Below are 22,250 nucleotides of genomic sequence, written 5' to 3'. Positions count from 1 at the left end.
TTCAGAAGTATGAAAACGCACACCTCCAGATTCGGGGACAGTTCCTTCCCAGCTGCTATCAAATCTCAATTGCTAGAGAGCAGACCTGAGCTACTATCTACTTCATTGGAGATCTTCAGATTATCTTTAACCAGACTTCACTAGACTTTATCTTGCACTAAACGTTATTCCCTTTATCCTGTATCTTTACACTGTGGACGGCTTAATTTTAATCATGTATAGTCTTCCACTGACTGGTTTGCACGCTACAAAAAGATTTTCAATGTACTTCGATACACGTGACAATAAACTAAACTAGACTAGACTTGTTCTACCATCTCGTGTTCTACCACAATGTCAATGAGCAATGGAGAGGAACTAACTAATATCTCATTTACTGCAGAGTGGTCAATGGCACAAAGGAGAGATGAGTGCTCGAGGAACAGGCCCTGCTGCTTCCACCGGACCGTTCACCACCCAAGGCCATGTGAGGCATGGAAGTCATGAGCTGCCAGGACTGGCCAACAGGCCCTTCGCAAGGAACAAGGAACGTAAGTGACAAAGGGTGCCAAAGTCAACATCAGGCTCTCAAATCTAATTAAAATCTGCTAAACCTGACTTAAAATTACTGTCCAGTGCAAAATAACAGGGCAGCACAGTGGGTCAGCTGGTAGTCGCTGCCTCACAGCACCAGAGCGGTTTGATACTGATCTCAGGTTCCACTGTGTGGAATTTGCATGTTCTCCCTGTGAATACCTGGGTTTCTGAGCAAACCGGTTCCCTCACACATCCCAAAAACATGCGGGTATGTTGGTTAATTGGCCACTGTAAATTGCCACTAGTGAGTAGGAAGTGGACAGCGGAATAACACAGAACTAGGTGAACGAGTGATCGATGGTTGGTCATGGACTCGATGGGAAAAATAACCTGTTTCCGTGCTGTATCTCTCAACGAAACTAAAACTAAACTCTCCTCGTTTGGTTCTATATTCATTCTTATCTGTTTGTGCATCTGTCAAATGCTTTGTTAAACCTGTCTGACCAAATGATGTATTTTTGGAACTTGCAGTGAAACAATATCAACATTAATTATATGTATGAAATGCTGAACTAAAGGAAGACAAATAGATTAACACTAATGGAGATGCACTTTTTCCATGCTTTCTTCTGCTCAAGAGCTAAGTGCATCTAGTCAACTTCCATGTTTTAGTTTAGTTTAGAGATGCAGCACGGAAACAGGCCCTTCAGCCCACCGAGTCCGTGCCGGCAATTGATCCCCGTACAGGAGCGCTATCCTACACACACTAGGGACAATTTACAAGTTTTACCGAGGACAATTAACCCACAAACCTGCACGCCTTTGGAGTACGGTCAGGAAACTGGAACATCAGGAGAAAACCCACACAGGTCACAGGGAGAACGTACAAACTCCATACAGACAGCACTCATGATCAGGATCGAACATTGGCGCTGTGAGGCAGCAACTCTACCACCATAGTTTTAGACAAACAATGATTGTCCAGAGGCACAATCTTTGTAGTGTGGGAGGAAGCCAGAGCAGCTGGAGAAAACCCATGCGATCACAGGGTGAACGGACAGACTCCATACAGACAGCACCCTTCGTCAGGATCGAACCCGGGTCTCTGGCGCTTTAAGGCAGAAACTCTACTGCTGCGCCACTTTACCGCTCAACCCTTCCTGAAACATCACCTATCCATGTCCTCTATAGATGCTGCTTGACCCGTTGAGTTACTCCAATCCTTTAAGTCATTTTCAATAAAGATGTTGCTTGCAGCAGTATTGCAAGCATGTAGACCCAGAGAACTCACAAACACATAAATCATACATAAATTATAGATAACCCCTACAAGACTGAAAATAAAAAAGATTGTGCAAAAGATAATAACAAAAAATACACAATTCTTCTTCTTGCCTATGGCATGCACAGCCTAAAGTTGTAGGACAACTTGTTCTATTTGATCTTATTTGATTGTGCACGCTGGGCTGATTGCATTCGTCGAAACAGGGTGGACCACATGAAGGTTGCAATCTTCCACCCCAATACACAATTGAAAGACAAGTCCACAGTGGCAGCACAGTGGTGCAGTGGTAGAATTGTTGCCTTACATCACCAGAGACCTAGGTTTGATCCTGACGAAGGGTGCTGTCTGTATGGAGTTTACATGTCCTCCCTGTGACCGCGTGGGTTTCCTCCGGGTGTTTTTGGTTTCACATCCCAAAGATGTGTGGGCTTGTAAGTTAATTGGCCTCTGCAAGTTATCCCTAGTGTGTAAGATAGAACAAGTGTATGGGTGATCGATGGTTGGTGCGGACACAGTGTGCCGAGGGTCCTGCTTCCGTGCTGTATCTCTAAACTAAACTAAACAAGTGCAAAAGATGGTCTGTAGATACAAACAACTGCAGAAGATCGAATGTGAGCATAAAGCAAAGTGCTGGAGGAAGTCAGCGGGTCAGGCAGCACCTGTGGATATGACCCTTCTTCAGACTAAGTTCTGATGCCAGGGTAGGTTTAGGGATGAGCAGATCACATTGGGTAGTTGAAGGAAAGCTCTTGAACCCGATGATATGGGACTTTTGGCTCTGTACCTCCTGCCCAATTAATCTCAAGGATGAGGGAATTTACTTTTGTTGGTCATTACTTGGCTGAAGAGTTTAGGTTAGTTTAGAGATACAGTGCGGTAATAGGCCCTTCGGCCCAACAAGTCCCCGCAGACCCAATAGGCCCCGAATACTAACGTTATCATATACACACACTAGGACAAATTTACAATTTAACGGAAGCCAATTAACCTACAACTCTACGTCTTTGGAGTGTGGGAGAAAACTCACGCAGTCATGGGGAGAACATACAAACAGCACCCCTAGTCTGACCGAACCCGGTTATTTGGCGCTGTAAGGCAGCAACTCTGCTGCTGTGCCACTGTGCTGCACATTGATATTGATGGTATTGGTGTATTGAAGGCAAATACTGGTATATATAAACTAACTGTGCTGGCCTATTTCCTTAAACAGACATGATGAATCAGATGGATGAAGTGAATGACGAACTCCTACATCTGATCATCGGTAACAAAGCAAAACGCACATTCCAGGTCCCAAAGCCAACCTCGGTTCAGGTACCACTTGGCTATGAGTCCAACACGGAAGATGTTAAATCCTGGTTGGAAGTGAAAGGATTCAGTAGAATGTAAGTACAGAGTTATATATCCCAAGCAAAATAACAACTGTTAAATGGTCCATTGAGACTTGAACTGTCCCAACGGCACAGTGGCCAAGCGGTAGATTTGCTGCCTCACAGCGCCAGAGCCCCAGTTTGATCCTGACTATGGGTGCTGTCTGTATGGAGTTTGTATTTTGTACCCGGGACCGCGTGGGTTTTCTCCGGGTGCTCCGGTTTCCTCCCAGATTCCAAAGACGTCCAGGTTTGACGGTTAATTGCCCCTGGTGTGTAGGGAGTGAATGAGAAAGTAAGATAACATCGAACTGGGGTGAATGGGTGATCGATGGTGGGTGTGGACTGATTGGGCTGAACGTGAAGTTTTAGTTTTAAGTTTTAATGATACAGCCCTTCGGCCCACCGAGTCCATGCCAAGCACCGATCACCCTTTCACACTATCTCTATGTTACCCCACTTTCTCATCCACTCCCTAAACACCAGGGGCAATTTATAGAGGGCCAATTAACCTACTAACCCGCACATCTTTGGAATGTGGGAGGAAACTGGAGCACCCGGAGGAAACCCCACGCTGTCACAGAGAGAACGTGCAAACTCCACACAGACAGCACACAACGGCAGAATTGAACTTGGGGCTATGATGCTGTGAGGCAGCTGCTCTGCTGCTGCACCACTGTGCTCCCCTGTAATTTAGGTATTACTTATGACTTACTACTGCCATAATTCACCCCAGCTCTTTCTTAGACTTGTTGTGTACTACCCATGGGCCTGTGAGTCTCAATTCAAGAGTCAAGAGAGTTTAATTGTCATGTACCGTAACAGAACAATTAAATTCTTACTTTCAGCAGTACAACAGATTTGTAAATACAATACTCAATGGAGATCATAACAAATAAATGAAACAAATGTTCATAGTCATACACAGTGGGGGAAAAAGGCCCAACTTGCTCATGCCCCATCTACAAAAATCCCACCTGCCTGCATTTAGCCCAATTCCCTCTAAACCTATCCTATCCATGTACCTGTCCAAATGTTTATTAAACATTGTGATAGTACCTGCCTCAACCCCCTAATCCGACAGCTCATTCCATACTTTACCCTTTATGTAAAGAAGTGCCCCTCAGGTTCCTATTCAATCTTTCCCCCCTCACCTTAAACCTATGCCCTCTAGTTCTTGATACCCCTACTCTAGGTAAAAGACTGGGCATTCACTCTATCCCTCTCATCATTTTGTACACCTCTATAAGATCACCCCTCATCCTCCCACACTCCAAGAAATAGAATCCTAGTCTACCCAACCTCTCCCTATAGCTCAGGCCCTTGAGTCCTGACAACATTCCCATAAATCTTCTCTGCATCCTTTTCAGCTTAACAACATCAAATGAATTAAAAATATAGTGTAAAAAAACAAAACAGTTCGTAGTTCATAGTGTAGCTGGTGTATGTAGTGTTCAAGACCCTGATGGTAGTTGGGAAGAAGCTGTTCCTGAGTCTGGACATTACAGTTTTCAGATGGCAGGAGTGAAATGAGAGTGTGGCCAGGGTGGTGTGGGTCTGATGATGCTGGCTGAAGAGATGTGTGCTGATTAATAACTTTGTACTTTATTTTGTCCACAGGACAGTAACGGGATTAGGTATATTGACCGGAGCCCAGATCTTTTCCCTCAATAAAGAGGAACTGAAGATGGTGTGCGGAGAGGAGGGAGCACGAGTATACAGCCTAATCCAAGTACAAAAGGCTGAATTAGATGTAAGAAACTCTACAATACTACCTATTAATGTCATTTGATTATTGTATTTTTTTAACCCAGTGGAAAATATATAAAACGGGTATGTTATTGCCACAGATGGCTGTGGTGACCAAGTCACTGAGTATTTTTAAAGCGAAGATTGACTGATTCTTGATTAGTAAGGGTGTCAAAAGTTTTGAGGAGAAGGCAAAAGAATGGGGTCGGGAGGGAAAGATAGATCCGCCATGTTTGAATGGTGGAGTAGACTCCATGGGCTGAATGGCTTAATTCTTCTCCTCTGACATTAACTTATATAGCCTGGAAATAGGCCCTTCGTGCCAACTTGTTGATGCCAACCAAGGTCCATTGCTTCCCTTCACCTGTATCCACCTATTACTCGCCAGGCTTTGGACCTTCTCCGCCCACCTCTCTACCAGCTTTCTGCCCTCATCTCCCCCCACCACAAGCAGTCTGAAGAAGAGTCCTGATCCAAAACGTCACCCATTCATGTTTTTCAATGATGCTGCCTGACAGGCTGAGTTACTCCAACACTTTGTGCCCTTTTTTAGTTTAGTTTAGAGATACTCTGTAGAAACAGATCCCTTCAGCCCACTGAGTCCGCGCCTACCAATGACACCCATACACTAGTTCTACCCTAAACACCAGAGACAATTAACCTACACACCCACACATTTTTGGGACGTGGGCGGAAACCGGTGCACCCGGAGAAAACCCACGGTAACAGGGAGAACGTACAAACCCCACACAGACAGCACCCAGTCAGGATTGAACTCTGGTCTCTGGATCTGAAGCATCTGAAGTAAACCAGCATCTGAAGTTCCTTGCATCTAACTTGATATTTAGCTTAGAGATACAGCGTGAAAACAGGCCCTTTTTGCACTGTTTTTCAATGATGATGCTTGACGCTCTGCGTTACTCCAACACTATCCCACACACACACACACTAGGGACAATCTTTACATTTACCAAGCCAATTAACTTACAAACCTGTACGTCTTTGGAGTTATTATATTGATATTATTGTTATTGTTCTCATCTTACTTTTCAATTCACAGAAGCATCGAGGTGACACGGAGCTGGAAGAAATCATGAAACGAAGGCAAGAGAGGATTGATTCAAGCAGCTAGAATTTTGCAGACATTTGTTCGGCAATCGGATCGTAGAGTTGTCTATGAATTGGAAGCAAAACAGACAAATGACATGTATGCATAGAGAAATGTGGTTCTCTTGGACAGAATTAATAATAAACTAATTGTTTGTGTATCTCACTCCTGTTATTTCTGAAGTAAATTCACATTCAGAATTTGCATGGCTTTCAGGCAGTCATAGAGTTGGAAGTATTAATGTGCATTCCATATGAATATTGAAATCTCCTCCTTTCTCTCTCTGTACATGTGTATGTTGCTATTGTAATCTTTGTGGAACAACATTGCCAAATCCCGAAGCCAAGTGAACACAGAATAGATGTCATTTGCTAAATAATTGTGACACGGCAAAAGGATCGACACTTAGCTGGCCAGAACGTACAGATAAACTCGGTGTCTGCACTGGGCAGTATTATCAGACAAATGCTGACCATTCTTGCAATATTGATCTCATTGGTGCTCCTCCTGCGTCCCTGGGTTTGCTCCAAATCTTCGGTGCTGTCTGTGTGGAGTTTGCACATTCTCCCTGCGACTGCCTAGGTTTCCACTTGGGGTGCTCCAGTCTCCTCCCACATCCCAAATGCATGTTGGCTGGTAGATCCATTGTCCTCTGTAAATGATCCTTGTACGGGTGGGCCTTACGAGAATCAAGAAGGAATTAGACCCGTAGTGTCATACAGCACAGAAACAGGCCCTTCAGCCCAACTCACCAATGCTGACCAAGATGCCCCATCAAAGCCAGTCCCATTTTCCCATGTTTGGCTCGTATCACTCTAAACCCTTCCTATCCACATTCCCGTCCAAATGTTAGACATTTTAAATGTTGTTATTGTACCTGTATCAACTGCCTCCTCTGGCAGCTCCTTCCCACCCCACTGTTTAATGGAAAAAGTTGCCCCTCAGGTTCCTATTAAATCTTTCCATCTCTGTATAAACCTGTGTTTCTTGATTCCCCAACCTTGGGTAGACGACTGTGCATCCACCCTTTCTATTTCCCTCATGATTTTGTACACCCCTATAAGATCCCCCCTCATCTTCCTGCGCTCCAATGAATAAAGTCCTAGCCTGTTGTACCTCAGGCCCTTAAGTCCTTGTAAATCTTCTTTGCACTCCTTCCAGCTTAATGCCATCCTTCCTACAGCAGGGTGACCTAAACTGAACACAACACACAATTGATGGAAATGTCAGAAGGAATAAGATAGAAGGGAACAATTTGGGGGGGGGGGTAGGTTTTGATGGGAACCCTTGAGATCTGGCACGGGCCTAAAGCAGCAAATGGTTATTTTTTTGGTATGGTACATTCTTGGTCAGAATGAGGTAAATGTGCAACTCAGATGAAATAGAGATGGAATATCTTTAAAATGATGAAACGTGTCTGCAAATGTTGCTAACAATTATTTCTTGTTTATGTGAAAAAATATCTTATCTTTTGCTAAACAGATGCATATGTTTTTCTGTTTAAAGTCTACATAAGAAAGTATGTGGTTAAAGTAAACTTTCTTTCACTTATGTAAATGATAATAAATCTATTGTTCAGTTGTTTCTTTGTGGAGCTTTGAAAACTATTGTTAATACTGTCTTTTCATTACCATGAAACCATTGGACATTACTGACCCAATCTATATGCAACAGCCCCCCATCCAGTCTCACCAGATCAGTTGTTACACAACACTGATCCAAGAGACAAAGTGCTGGAGTAACTCAGCGGGTCAGGCAGCATCTCTAGAGGATGTGCATCAGATCTGGATCCTGATTGTAGCATGGGTGAGAAAGCTGGAAGAGGGGTGGGGGCAGGACAAAGCCCCTGGAGTACAACCCAGTGGTATGAATATAGATTTCTCTAATTCCAAGTAGCCCTTGCATTCCCTCTCTCTCTCTGTCCCTCCCCCACCCTAGTCATCCTGCCAGTTTCACTGTCTGTATCCCTGCGTTATCACCTCTTCCACAGCCAACAGTAGGCTCCACAATTGTGGGCTACACCTTTCCTGGGTCATCGGTGCCGGCTCTGATTTATTCTGTACCTTTTCATACTTTTAGTTTCCCTCTCGCCTGACTCTCAGCCTCAAGAAGGGTCTAACCCTGAAATGTCACCTATTCCTTTCCTCCAGAGACACTGCCTGGTGACTCCAACATTTTGTGTCTATCTTAAGTGATAGGTGGATACAGGTGAAATGGGCTGATTGGTGGATGGTTGGACAAGGCCACAGATGAAAAGACAAAAGGCTGTGAGATAAGAAGATAAGGTAAACATAAACTCGTTGGGCTGAAAGGTCCGTTTCCTCGCAGTACATCTAAACTAAATTAAATTAAACTACTTGCAGCAACATAACAGGCCTGTAACACCGATAACAAACAAAGCAAAAAAAATCAATGTACAATAAACTAATAACCCCAAAAGATCCCCCAACACAAATCTGGAATGCAGGAGACAGAGGGGTAATCTTACAGATTTTCCCTTAAAATCATGAGGGGAATAGATAGGGTGAATGCACAGTGTCTTTTACCCAGGTGGGAGAATCAAGAACCAGAAGATGGGTTTAAGGTGAGGAGGGAAAAATTTAATAGGAAATAGGCAACATTTCCGGCCTAAACCCTTCTTCCCAAGAAGGGTTTCGGCCCGAAACGTTGCCTATTTTCTTCGCTCCATAGATGCTGCTGCACCCCCTGAGTTTCTCCAGCATTTTTGTCTACCTTTGATTTTCCAGCATCTGCAGTTCCTTCTTAAAAAATGTAATAGGAACCTGAGGGACAACCTTTTTACTCAAGGGCGGTGGATATACAGAACGAGCAGCCAGAGGAGTTCATTGGGGCATGTATAATAGAAGCATTTAAATTACATTTGCACAGGTACATGAATAGGAAATGTTTCAGAGGAATATGGACCAAATGCAGGCGAATCGGACTAGTTTAGGTGGGGCGTCTTGGTCAGCATAGACAAGTTGGGCCAAGGGTCCTATATGACATGATGACTGTAACTTTCTTAAAATCTAAGTGCAGGGCTGACAACATAGGGTGAGAGTTGAGAAGAAGGATAGAGAGCTTTTGCATTTTTCAGCTTTAAATTATGCAATCTGGTGCATACTGTAGCGAGTCTTTTAACTTACACTTGAATGTAACATTTATGCTTTAAATTGGATTAGGTATGAATAAGTTTAGGCTAAATTACATTACTAATTACATTCCACAGTAGAGCCAGACTCTAACAGGTGCAGCACATGAATGACAGTATATTCCATGTATGGAAATCAGATTATAATTCATGCTGTTATGAATATATATGGAGAAAAAAATATATAGAAACAACGCAAGAGTCAGACTTCCATCACTGTTCTGCACAAATAAATTAATCAATCTTACACTTTGACTATAAAAACAAATCAAAAATAATGCCACATATTCAACCAAGTATATGGTTCAATGAAATTATATTACTAAAAGTCAGATCTTCACCACTTCCTGTTGTTCTGTATATTGATTTTAGAAAAAACGCTGTGGCTTACGGCTGTGATTTTTGGCCATCTTACTCAGAGTCCCCCTCTGCTCATCAGGTGCCGAGGATTTTTCCCTTCGAAGAAAAATAAAAGAGTTATTAGTGTTTAAAAAATGTTGAGATTCTATCTCCTGTCAATCATGTCATGAAGACCACACCCCTTCTGGTGGTAGGGGGGAAGGGACTATAAAACCCAGAAGTGTGGGAGTGGCTCAGTCTCTGCAAGATGGAGGAGGGAGAGGTCACGACTCGCTGTCTTTAGTGGCCTTGCACCCTGCTTGAAATGATATGAAACTGCACTTGAATTTGGTGGGATTTGCACCCTACTTGAAATGGAATTTCAAGGAATAGCCATAAGTCAACTGCCAGCCCAACAGCCGTGAGTGAGTGAGCTGCCAGCACAACGGGCTTGAGTGACTGAGCCGCCAGCCCAAGAATGCATTTGGCCCACAATGTCCATACTAGCCCTCTGGAAACCAGTCCTTTCAGCACGCAAAATCCATACTAGCGCTCCTGAAATTATTGCGTTCGGGGACCAGCCCTCCCACGTGATGCTGGGACCCAACGGGTCTCACTTAGTTAAGATATATATGTGAAGCATATATATGGAAACAGGCCCTTTGGCTCACCAAGTCCACACCGACCAGTAATCTACCATACACCAGTTCTATCCTACACGCCAGGGACAATTTACAGTAGCTAATTAATCTACAAACGTGCACTTCTTTCGGATGTTTGAGAAACCGGAATATCCGGAGAAAACCCATGTGGTCATAGGAAGAATGTATATATTCTGTACAGACAGCACCCGTAATCAGGATCAAATCTGGGTCTGTGGTGCTGTAAGGCAGCAACTCTACCGTTGTGCCACCCCATTAAATTATTTTTTCTGTAATATATATATTATGGTGTCATGTCAATAAAGTTGAACACATAATTCTGATTTCTGCCCTTAGTTGGATAACACAAATCTCCAGTCATTGTGTTTCCCTCTCACCCAAACTCTCCCCCATTGCCCCCCCCCCCCCCCCCCCCCCCCCACCCCCCCCCCGTCTCCTTCCTTATGTTTTTTTTTAATTTAGAGCGTGAGAAATTTGTGATCAGCATGAGAGCGTGAGAATCGGGTGAAATGCGTGATTCTCACGCTCAATGCATGAGAGTTGGCAGCTCTGTAAGTGTTTAGGTTGTGGCCACCCATTCTCATTTCTTCCTTATTAATGTTTGTGGAGTTATTCCTCCATGAAATATGTATTCTCATGTTAAACATTAGCATCTGCAGCTAAGATAAATCCAGTTTGTTAATGAACCAAATTCAGTTTCAATTATCTCTGTGATTTCTGACAATGTTGTTTAGCATTAGTTTACCTTAATTTTATTCCTTACTATACGTCAAGGCTGAGGGTTGTCATTCAGGCAATATAAAAGATAATGGTGACTTCTGCACAGTCCTGAAATGTTTAGAAATCATTTAAATATACAACTATTTCAAATCCCTGCCATTGGAATGTTTCTGATAATATATGACAAAGTTGAAATGAACATTTAGCCAAAGAATGATGAAAATGTGGACTCTAGTACAACAGGGTGTGGTAAAAGCAATTGCATTCATTTAAGGGGACGGGCAAGCAAACAATCGAAAGAGCAAAATACAAAGTGCTGGGGGAACTCAGCGGATCAGATTCCATCTTTGGAGGCGATGATTTGAGTCGGGACTTCTTCAGGCTTGATTGTAGTTGGAGGGAGGGGATGTGGAGAAAGTTGAAAAAGAGAGGACAATGCGGGGCAAGTGTTGGGGAAACAAGGAACTGTGGTTACTGGTTTACAAAGATTGGGGGGGGGGGTTGAAATGGCAGATGGGTAAAGTAGAGAAAAGGAGACAAAATGGTGTCTGATAAGTAGAAGAGGAGGGGTGAAATGTAAATGAAATGAGGGAAGGGGAAAGTGGGAGAGGAGAAGGGGTGGTAACATGGAAACGAGGGACTTGGGAATGGAGGATGAGTGTACAGTGAGGGGGAAAGGAACAGGGTAATGGAAGATAGACACAAAATACTGGAGTAACTCAGCAGGTCAGGTAGCATCTCTGGAGAGAAGGAATACAGTGCCCTCCATAATGTTTGGAACAAAGACCGATCATTTATTTATTTACCTCTGTACTCTACATTTTGAGATTTGTAATAAAAAAATCACATGTGGTTAAAGTGCATTGTCAAATTTTGGTTTCACCATGTAGAAATTACAGCTGTGTTTATACATAGTTCCACCATTTACTGTGTAGGTCCTGCCCATGTTAGACTTCCCAAAATGCAACACCTCACATTTCTCTGTACAGGTGCACAACCTTTTATCCGACAGCCTTGGGACCAGACACTTTTCGTAATTTGGAATTTGTCGGTCTTCGGAATGGAAATTTTTTAGCGTAGATTTTAATGGCTGGCTCAGTGGTAGAGTGTTCGGCTCATATCCGCAAGGTCGCGAGTTTGCGCCTTGATCCCGGTAGTTCCTCGGTCGCGAGTTTGAGTCTTCAGTGTAGTTTTTTTCTTGCAGAATAAATGTCTGTATGAAATGCAGTGTGTTGAATGAATTCCTGAATTTGTAAATGTGACCGCAGCATTGAATCACCTCCCGCACTCATGTCACCCTGGCAGAGGCGCCAAATGTGAGCTTTGGTGTGCAGACGACATCCTGGAAAAAATGTCTGGTTTCTTCCAGGTAGGCGATATACCCTGTGTTTCAGAGGGAACTGCAGATGCTGGAGAATCGAAGGTTACACAAAAAAGCTGGAGAAACTCAGCGGGTGCAGCAGCATCTATGGAGCGAAGGAAATAGGCAACGTTTCGGGCCGAAACCCTTCTTCAGACTCTGAAGAAGGGTTTCGGCCCAAAACGTTGCCTATTTCCTTCGCTCCATAGATGCTGCTGCACCCGCTGAGTTTCTCCAGCTTTTTTGTGTAACAGGCGATATACCCTCCCGCGCAATATACCCTCCACTTCTCTTTTTAGTTCCCCTTTCTTCCAGGACCGACCCGAGGTTCCGCTGTCACCTCTGCGGGCCACCCTCGGTGAACGCTCACTCAACTTTGTCTTGGGATTCCTACTCTCCCACGCAATGTACCCTCACCTTCTCTTTTATGAATGGGGATTTAGTTCCCCTTTCGTCGATGACCGACCGGAGGTTCCGCTGTCACCTTTGCGGGCCACCCTCGGTGAACGTCCTGTCTCCCTGTCCCTGGGATAGCAGGGGGCGATCAAACAGCACAATACCCCCCCCCCCCTCCCCCCCCCCCCACCCCCAACTCCAGAGGAATCCGCTCCCCGATGGGCCGCTACGGCGACAAGTGGCAGTTCGCCCACAGCCCGAGCTGCGCGACCTCAAGAACAAGACGCACCTTGCGCACCATCAGTTTCTGCCCCTCTGGAGTTGGAGCGGGGCTGGGCTGGAGTTGCTGATCTGGGATCTCCGTGCTTGCAGTGGGCCTGGGGGTCGGTGTCCCGATGAGGGGGCACAGCTCGGGCTGTGGGCGAACTGCCACTTGTCGCCGTAGCGGCGCATCGGGGAGCGGCTCCTGGTGGTCTCGATGTCTCCCGCTAGTTTGCAGTCTTCCTCTGGAGTTGGAACGGGGCTGGGCTGCTGCTGGCTGTGGGTCTCTGGGATCTCCGTGCTTGCAGTGGGCCTGGGGGTCGGTGTCCTGTTGGTCCTGACGTCTCCGGTGACCGGCACAGCTCGGGCTGTGAGCGAACTGCCACTTGTCGTCGTAGCGCCCACCGGGGAGCGGCTTCTGGTGGTCCTGATGTCTCCCGCTAGTTTGCAGTATTCCTCTGGAGTTGGAACGGGGCTGGGCTGCTGCTGGCTGTGGGTCTCTGGGATCTCCGTGCTTGCAGTGGGCCAGGGGGTCGGTGTCCCGTTGGTCCTGACGTCTCCGGTGGCTGGCATTGCCGACGTGAAGACAGTGCAAAGCCCCCACGCCGGTGCAATGGGTGGGGAGCTGGAGAGGGGAGGGAAGGGGTCACACACATGGCCGGGAAGCAGAGGGGTGTAGGTGGGGTGAAACTGAAGGGAGCGACAATCTGCAGCTCCCTGCCCGCTGAGTTAAAAAAGTTCCCACGCAAGACTCACGATACACTGTGTATCGTGAGTCTACCGTGGGAACTTTTTTAACTCAGCGGGCAGACAGCAGCATATTGTCAATTATTAACCCTCCCGCGCAATATACCCTCACCTTCTCTTTTATGGATGGGGATTTAGTTCCCCTTTCTTCGAGGACCGACCGGAGGTTCCTCTGTCACCTCTGCGGGCCGCCCTCGGTGACCGTTTTCAAGGACCTTTTTTCAAGGACTGAAAAAATGTCGCTATTCGGAGGTTTTCGTTATTTGGATCTTCGGATAAAAGGTTGTGCACCTGTATTAAATTCCATCAACCATTCCTCAGCCCACCTGGCCAATCGATCCAGATCCTGCCGCAATTGTTCACAACCATCTTCACTATCTGCAAAACCACTAACTTTTATATCATCAGCAAACTTGCTAATCATGCCCTGTATGTTCTCATCCAAATCATTGATGTAGATGACAAACAGTAACGGGCCCACCACCGAACCCTGAGGCACACCACTAGTAACGGACCTTCAGTCCGAGAAGCAAACTTCCACCATCACCCTCTGCTTCCTTCCTTGAAGCCATTTTTCTATCCATTCAGCTATCTCTCCTTGGATGTCATATGTACCGACAGTGGAACAATTAAAATTTTACAGTGCAGATTTACAGGCCTATTAATCCAATATACATAGAAACCATGCAATAAACAAAAAATCAATAAATTAATAACCAATTCTATTGCATTAAAGCTCTACGAACATAAAATGTTGAGGGGAATAGATAGTGAATAGTGCAAATGGGGCAAAGAAACATAGAAAATAGGTGCAGGAGGTCTTTATTCTTTGGAGCACAGAAGGTTAAGGGGGGGCTTGATAGAGGTCTTTAAAATTATGAGAGGGATAGACAGAGTTGACGTGGATAAGCTTTTTTCCATTGAGAGTAGGGAAGATTCAAACAAGAGAACATGATTTGTGAATCAAGGGACAAAAGTTTAGGGGCAACATGAGCGGGAACATCTTTACTCAGAGAGTGGTAGCTGTGTGGAATGAGCTTCCAGTTGAAGTGATGAAGGCAGGTTCGTTTTTAACATTTAAAAATAAATTGGATAGGTATATGGACGGGAAAGGAATGGAGGGATATGGTCTGAGTGCAGGTAGATGGGACTAGGTGAGATTAAGTGTTCGGCACGGACTAGAGGGGCCGAGATGGCCTGTTTCCGTGCTGTAATTATTATATGGTTATATGGTTATATTTGGCCCTTCGAGTCTGCACCGCCATTCATTGTGATCATGGCTGAACATCCACAATCAGTAACCTGTGCCTGCCTTCTCCCCATATCCCATGATTCCGCTAGCCCAAAAAGCTCTATCCAACTCTCTTTTAAATTCATCCAGTGAATTGTTCTCCATTGCCTTCTGTGGCTGAGAATTCCACAAATTCACAACTATCTGGGTGACCGTGGGGCCTGTGGACTTTAACACCGTCTCCAGTAAGAAGTGGCTGACCCGGGAGCTCCATGCCACAGAGTGTTCCAATCCGTCCCAATGACGGAGTTTCGATCATCCCGACGGGATGACCTGGACATCGGACCGTTGGCTGCTGCGGAGGGTTCAAGGCCCCAACTACAGTGAACAAAGAGGAAGTTGACTGAACTTTATTGCCTTCCATCACAGTGAGGAATGTTGATTCCACTGTGGTGGATGTTTATGTTAAATTTTATTTTATGTGTGTATTGTGTTCTTTTCATTTAGTACGGCTGTATGGTAACTCAAATTACCTGAGTTGGTTAAGTGACAATAAACGCAAACTTGAAATCCTCTTGTTATGAAGGGCACATGCCATTCGCTTTCTCCACTGCCTGCTTTACCTGCATGCTTACTTTCAATGACTGGTGTACAAGGACACCCAAGTCTCACCTCCCTTTTTCCAAATCTGACACCATTGAAATAATAATCTGCCTCCTTGTTCTTGCCGCCAAAGTGGATAACCTCACATTTATCTATATTATACTGCATATGCCATACATCTGCCCACTCACTCAACCTGTGCAAGTCACCCTGCAACCTCCTTGCATCCTCTTCGCAGTTCACACTGCTACCCAGCTTTGTGTCATCTGCAAATTTACTACTGTTACATAATTCCATCATCTGTCATTAATATATATTGTAAATACAGAGCTCTCACTTAACATTTTTTCGCTGTTGCCAGCGGGGCAACCTAGGCAGCTTTTTACGTTACCAAATGACAGTTTAGGTGGTTATTTAAGACGGCTTGCATGACATGTGCAATAATGTGCTCGGACGAAGTGTGTAGTTACCGGTCGGAATTATGCTCAATGAAGCATTCACATATTATTTCTGATTCAAATAAAGTCACAAACTAAACATGTTCACCAATCAAGACATGATACATACCACAATGACATGCAGCAAAATTATAATACAGTATCTCAACTCTTTTACGTTGAAATGAATGCAATTTCTATTATTTCTTTCCACTTCCAAACAAAAATGTGTTTGGATTATTCAGCGTATGATCAACCTGTGTCAATAATTCCTGGACCATGGTAACATATATGCTTAATCATGCACACTACAGATAGATACAAGATACAAGATACATTTAATTGTCATTTGGACCCCTTGAGGTCCAAACGAAATGCCGTTTCTGCAGCAATACATTACAAACACATAGACCCAAGACACAACATAATTTACATAAACATCCATCACATCGCTGTGATGGAAGGCCAAATAAACTTATCTCTCCACTGCACTCTCTCCCCCCCCCCCCCCCCATGTCAGAGTCAAAGTCAAAGCCCCCGGCTGGCGATGGCGATTGTCCCGCGGCCATTAAAGCCACGCCGGGTGATGCGAGGTCGCACACCGGGTCTTGGTGTTAGAGCCCCCGGCGTGCGCTCGCAGAGTCCCGTGGCCATTCCAAGCCGCGCGGGGCAGTGATGTAGGCCCCGCTCCAGGAGCTCTTCAACCCCGCAACTCGGGCGGGGGAAGTCGCCGTTGCGAGAGCCCTGAAAAGCGGTCTCCCTCCAGGGACGGTGCCGCCGTCCACAGACCTGCCGTTGGAGCCTCCGACTCTCCGGTCGGGCAGCAGCAGCAGCAGCAGCAGCTCCCTCCACCGCTCCACCCGCTCCGGACTCGGCCAGCCCCGCGACGGTGACGGTGAGTCGTAGCACCAGAGTCCCCGGTCTCTTCCTGTTGGAGGCCGCTCCTGGATGCGGCCCCAACGACAACGGAAACCCGACGAGAAAAGGTCGGGTGTCCCGTGCAGGGAGAGATTTAAAAAAGTTCCCCCCCCCGTCCCCCCACACACACCCCAACAAAAAATAAGAAAAACTACATAAAAACACAGACAGAAAATAATAAAACGCGGACAGACTGCAGAGGCCGCTGCTGACCAGAGTCGCGCCGTCCACCGGATGCAAGCATGTTTTCCCCTTGAATCTTCAATCATCAATCTCTGTTGTACCCAGTCACAGGAGGGTAAGTTAATAAAGAATTGAATCGACCTGTTTGACACGTTTGAAGGTGGACACAGTGACAACATCAAGAGGGGAAAAATAGATACATAATATCCCTTCTGCTCTAGGATTTTGTGATTTAAAAGAAACCCTGAACGTGCTTCAGACCCCGAGTACAGGGGTGGGGGTGTTGTTACCAAACAGAACTCACTGTGGAATGAATGCATTAAAGGAGCCACTCTGCTGCAGGATCCGAAGTTGTCCGTGCCGCTGATGGTAAAGTCTGTGAAAGCAGCCCCGTCACGCTGGCTGCTCCCCCGCTGCTTTTTGCCCGAGTTTCACACAGAATTTTAAAAGTATACTAGACCAAGTGCAGACCCGAAAAGAGGTTGTCGCGTTGTGGTCAGGTCGTGATGCATGTAATGAAGCGCGGTGTCTCCCTGTCGCCCCAGGATTTGGAATGTTCAAAATCCAGGGGCGACATTTGGGTGTCTCATCATGTTGTGCACCCTGTCACACGCTGACAAATGCTGTCCTGCGGGTGACACCTGGTTAGGGTTAGGGACCACAGATGGGCTGTAAAATATTCTTCCTTCAATGCATGGATTTTAAACATTAATATATTAAAATTAATACAATAAAATCAATTGTGCAAATGAAAAGATGTCTGAATCGTTCAATTTTATTTTGTATTGGTCCGCTTCCAGATCCAAATCACCGTCTCTAACTTTTCACAGGGATGGATTCAGTGAGTGTAGACTGAACTCCACTCTCCTCTCCCCCTCTCCTGCCCCCATCCCTCCTTCTCCACTCCCCCCCTACCCTCCTCCCTTCCCGTCTCGCCCCCTTCTTCTTTTCCCCCCTCTACCTCTTCCCCGCTCCTCTTCACATCCCCTTCTCCCCCCTCCTCTCCCATTTTCCAACCCCCTCCCACTTTCCCCAATGACCCCATTTGAGGACCAGCCTGTGTCAGCTAGATCCCACTAATAGTACTACACAAAGTCTACTCCACATCATCTGTTTTAGTAACATTGACAATGGGATAATGCAGACTTTGGGAACAACCCCCCCACCCCATCCCATCCCTCCGCCCCCTCGCCTTGCTTCAAAATGGGTGGTGGGTATTTAGACTCAGTGGCCGGAGCAGGTGGGTGGCACTGGTACATTGACAACATTGCCTGTACCCAGTTGAAAAGCCCGCTGCCTCTGAGAGTTTGGAGAGACCATTGGAAGAGAGATCTGCCTTTGGGACAACTCGTGGCCAACAGTTTAGATCCCGTGCAGAATATTGGGGTTTCGAGTCCAACCTCTGAGGCCCATGTCACATTTAGTTCAGAGATACAGTGCCCTTTGGCCCACCGAGTCTGCACCGACCAGCCATCCTCCGCACACTATCCCACACACGCTAGGGACAATTTATAAATACCAAGCCTATCAACCTAGAGTTAGGGTTAGGGTTACCTCCCGCACACGAAAGGCACACAGGTTTGTATAAATTGTCCCTAGCGTGTGTGGGATAGAGTGCTAATCAGTCAGCGGGAAAGACTCAAAACTTTAAAGACATGGGTTTAAAAGGCAGCCTGATGATTCATGTGGTCCTTTTGAAATGCCATCTTTTGTAATGTCATCATAGCAGATTTAGAATTATTATACCTAGGGGTCAGGGTCGGGGTCAGAGTCAGAGTCGGATTCGGATTCGGATTCGGATACACAAGAAATGAAGGGGTCGGAGTCTGGTGTTTTGGGTATCGACTCCACAGCCCTGCACTCTCCAGCCAGTTTTGGTAACGATAGCGGATTCTGTTTAGACGTCTCCACTTCGATGGTACCCATGACATTGAAATCCTCCTGAACAGGATACTCGGGTGGAGGCTTTGATATCAAGTACTGAAAAACACTTGACTTCGTCACTGTTGAACCTAGAGCATTGATAATTCCAGCAATATGTGGGGGTGCAGTTTCCCTTGTTGGCTGGAACAACTGTCCCAACGGAGGGTTGATCGTTTCCGGATACCCTGTGTGTAAAAGAAATCAACAGCCCTTAAACAATAACATTGCTATGATCAATTTACAAACTTCAGCAATGTACATACATGTACAAACATTTCTCAAACTTCCAATACTTTAATGTTGACATCAACACTTGATAAAAACATGGGACTGAAATAGTAATCAGAATATTTGGTTTTCTTTCCAGGGTAAAGGGCCTGTCCCACTTTCACGAGTTATTCACAAATTCTCCCGAGTTTTCCCCTTGATTCAAACTCGCAGAATGTTCATAACGAGTCAGTAGAAGGTCGAAGGAGTTCGTAGATATATCGTAGCCGCCCATTATGCTAACCGTAGGTACTCGTGACATCAGGTAAGTCAGGACGTTTTTTCGAGCCCAATAAAAAATGTCCATGAGTAAAAAAAATGGGCGGGTTGAAAGAAATTCAGATTCAGATTCAATTTAATTTTAATTGTCAGTGTACAGTACAGAGACAACGAAATGCATTTAGCATCTCCCTGGAAGAGCGACATAGCAAACGATTTGAATAAATAATAATGTGTCCGGGGGGGGGTGGTGATTGGCAGTCACCGAGGTACGTTGTTGAGTAGAGTGACAGCCGCCGGGAAGAAGCTGTACCTCGACCTGCTGGTTCGGCAACGGAGAGACCTGTAGCGCCTGCCGGATGGTAGGAGGGTAAACAGTCCATGGTTGGGGTGAGAGCAGTCCTTGGCGATGCTGAGCACCCTCCGCAGACAACGCTTGCTTTGGACAGACTCAATGGAGGGGAGCGAGGAACCGGTGATGCGTTGGGCAATTTTCACCACCCTCTGCAATGCCTTCCGGTCGGACACAGAGCAGTTGCCATACCATACTGTGATGCAGTTGGTAAGGATGCTCTCGATGGTGCAGCGGTAGTAGTTCACCAGGATCTGAGGAGACAGATGGACCTTCTTCAGTCTCCTCAGGAAGAAGAGACGCTGGTGAGCCTTCTTGACCAGAGTTGAGGTATTGTGGGTCCAAGAGAGGTCATCGGAGATATTGACTCCCAGGAACCTGAAGCTAGAAACATGTTCCACCTCCGTCCCGTTAATGTGGATGGGGGTGTGCGTGCCGCCTCTGGACTTCCTGAAGTCTACAATGAGCTCCTTGGTCTTCTTGGAGTTAAGGGCCAGGTTGTTGTCAGCGCACCATGCTGCTAAGTGCTGGACCTCCTCCAAAAATTGCAACTTTTTACTTGTAAGGAGGGCATCAAAATAGTCATAGGAATTCGTAGACATACTCATAGGAGTTCGTGAACATAGTCGTAGGAGTTTGTAAATGACCACGATCTTGATTTTTTTTTTAGGTCCTTTAAAACTCAGCGGAGGTTTTGAATTAAGTCGTGAAAGCGGGACAGGCCCTTAATGAAACAAGAATGAACAACAAAATATCAAGTTCTCTACCTGGTATTGTTTGCATTATAAAGTTAAACAAATATTTGTATCATCTTCATAAGCACTTTGAAAGAGCACTAATCTTTAAAACAGAAAATATTTGTATTGATGAACTACATGCATGTACCTCCATCTCTGTAGCTAGGCTTCCGCCAGTCCATGTCACAAATGCGTTTTCCTTCCAGCATTTCATTCGCGGTCGCTTCACCCCACGTACATGGTCGCGTGGTACACTCTTTAGATGTCCATCCTCTTTGATAAGCATAATCGAGTTTGAAGAGAATAGCAGCCACATGATTACAGGTTGAATGAAGCCTGAAAGATATTGGAAACATTTAGGTGAAATGGTTAGATGTGATGCACACAATACCCCAACATGGCATGACAAATCATGTGACCCTACCACCAGTGAATGAAGATGTAAGTTTTTCAAATTACCTGGCAAGACAGCTGCAGTAAGCAGAGTGAATAATGCCAGATGACTTCTCGATGCACACCCATGGCTTATGGGGGTTTTGGCGTACTCTTACAGAAGGCGCACAGTCTGCTTTCAAAAAACACATTGCTGAATCATCAGAGATGGGATGAAAAAATACTTCTTTCAGCCATCTAGCATCAAAATAGCTATAGGCCTTGCCTTCTTTGTAGTCGCTAAGCAGGCGAGACTTCTGTGAAGTAGCTGGCTGGTTAGCCTCATCATAACGGCCAAGATGATTTGACAGCTCGACGATGGATGTGGGAGGCCAGCAGATTAGTCCTTGCGATTCTCCAAGCCACCCATCTTTCAGTTCGCTCATAGGATCGGGAAGAATTTTTTCTCCACATTTCAAGAGTTCCTTGTACTGATCAGTATGATGATGTTTTTCTTCACCTGCAGTCGGTAGCACAGGTTTCTTCATGTACACTGCACCATAAGCAAGAGCAGCGAGTTCGGCTTTTCGTCCCGTCTTTTTCAATCCCCTGTCTGCTAAAAACTGCTTCAATGCTTCAACTTTCCATCGCAGAAAATCATCCACTGTCATATTGTCGTAATTTGGGTCAGCCATAACCAATGCAAGATTCAAAGAAGACAAAAAACAGACCGAAATGCACACAGTTTATACAGCCTTCGTTTGCTTTTTCTTTACTCAGAATGACCTTTGACCAATCCCATGATTCCTTGCGATTATGGCGATACCGAACTCGTCTCATGGTGGGCGAGGGATCAACCTCATTGGTCACTGCCATACAGTTGCTGCGCTGATTGGCCGCTGGGACTTGTGATGGGCTGCGAGTGATTGGACAACCTTCTTGCAGCGCTGCTGCTGATTGGAGAGAAGAACAATCGGCCTCGCGTTGGCCAACCGCATTCGCGCATCAGCTTGAGCTGTGATTGGTCGCTCTGCAGGCAGGACTGCCATTGGTTGCCATCCAGTTGCTGGGCACTCGCTATTGGTGCAGCCTTGACGGCCGCTCCTCCTGTTAATCAGTCTCAAGAAGGGTCTCGACCCGAAACTTCACCCATTCCTTCCCTCCATGGATGGATGCTGCCTCCTCACCCGCTGTGTTTCCAGCATTTTGTGTCAAACCTCCCGTTGATTGGGCGGAGTGAGAAATTGTTCACGTCGGTGGCGTGGCTACGCTCATTGGTTGAGTTAGACGAGGAGTACCTGCTGCTGATTGGTTCGTGCGACAATGGACGGGGCCGGGAGAGAG

General features: G+C 45.8%; 2 protein-coding genes across 7 annotated transcripts in view; one reads left to right on the top strand and one right to left on the bottom strand.

Annotated features, from left to right (window-relative positions):
- The window catches only part of eps8l2 (EPS8 like 2), a 104,384-nt gene extending 96,775 nt beyond the window's left edge, over nt 1–7,609 (top strand). For all 4 annotated transcript variants that reach the window (XM_055649529.1, XM_055649530.1, XM_055649528.1 and 1 more), the window contains 4 exons: nt 383–530; nt 3,012–3,186; nt 4,792–4,924; nt 5,981–7,609. In XM_055649529.1, the coding sequence (XP_055505504.1) occupies nt 383–530; nt 3,012–3,186; nt 4,792–4,924; nt 5,981–6,052 (528 nt within the window). In that variant the 3' untranslated portion in view covers nt 6,053–7,609. The remainder of the gene's footprint in view (nt 1–382; nt 531–3,011; nt 3,187–4,791; nt 4,925–5,980) is intronic.
- Nucleotides 7,610–9,526: 1,917 nt separating this feature from the next.
- Nucleotides 9,527–22,180, bottom strand: LOC129705753 (uncharacterized). Of its 3 annotated transcripts, XM_055649535.1 has the most exons (4): nt 20,994–22,175; nt 20,683–20,870; nt 18,783–19,144; nt 9,527–9,635 (listed from the first exon to the last, which is right to left on the bottom strand). In XM_055649535.1, exons 1-3 carry the CDS (start codon nt 21,599–21,601, stop codon nt 18,783–18,785), a joined length of 1,158 nt encoding a protein of 385 aa, XP_055505510.1. In that variant the 5' UTR covers nt 21,602–22,175; the 3' UTR covers nt 9,527–9,635. The 3 variants fall into 3 exon arrangements, with proteins under 3 accessions (XP_055505510.1, XP_055505509.1, XP_055505507.1); XM_055649534.1 differs by lacking the exon at nt 9,527–9,635 and having other exon boundaries at nt 18,203–19,144; XM_055649532.1 differs by lacking the exons at nt 9,527–9,635; nt 18,783–19,144 and adding an exon at nt 19,166–20,521 and having other exon boundaries at nt 20,994–22,180.
- Nucleotides 22,181–22,250: the final 70 nt, after the last annotated feature.

This window comes from Leucoraja erinacea, chromosome 18 (genome assembly GCF_028641065.1).
Source record: "Leucoraja erinacea ecotype New England chromosome 18, Leri_hhj_1, whole genome shotgun sequence".
Taxonomy (NCBI): domain Eukaryota; kingdom Metazoa; phylum Chordata; class Chondrichthyes; order Rajiformes; family Rajidae; genus Leucoraja; species Leucoraja erinaceus.
This window is presented reverse-complemented; position numbering and strand designations above follow the sequence as displayed.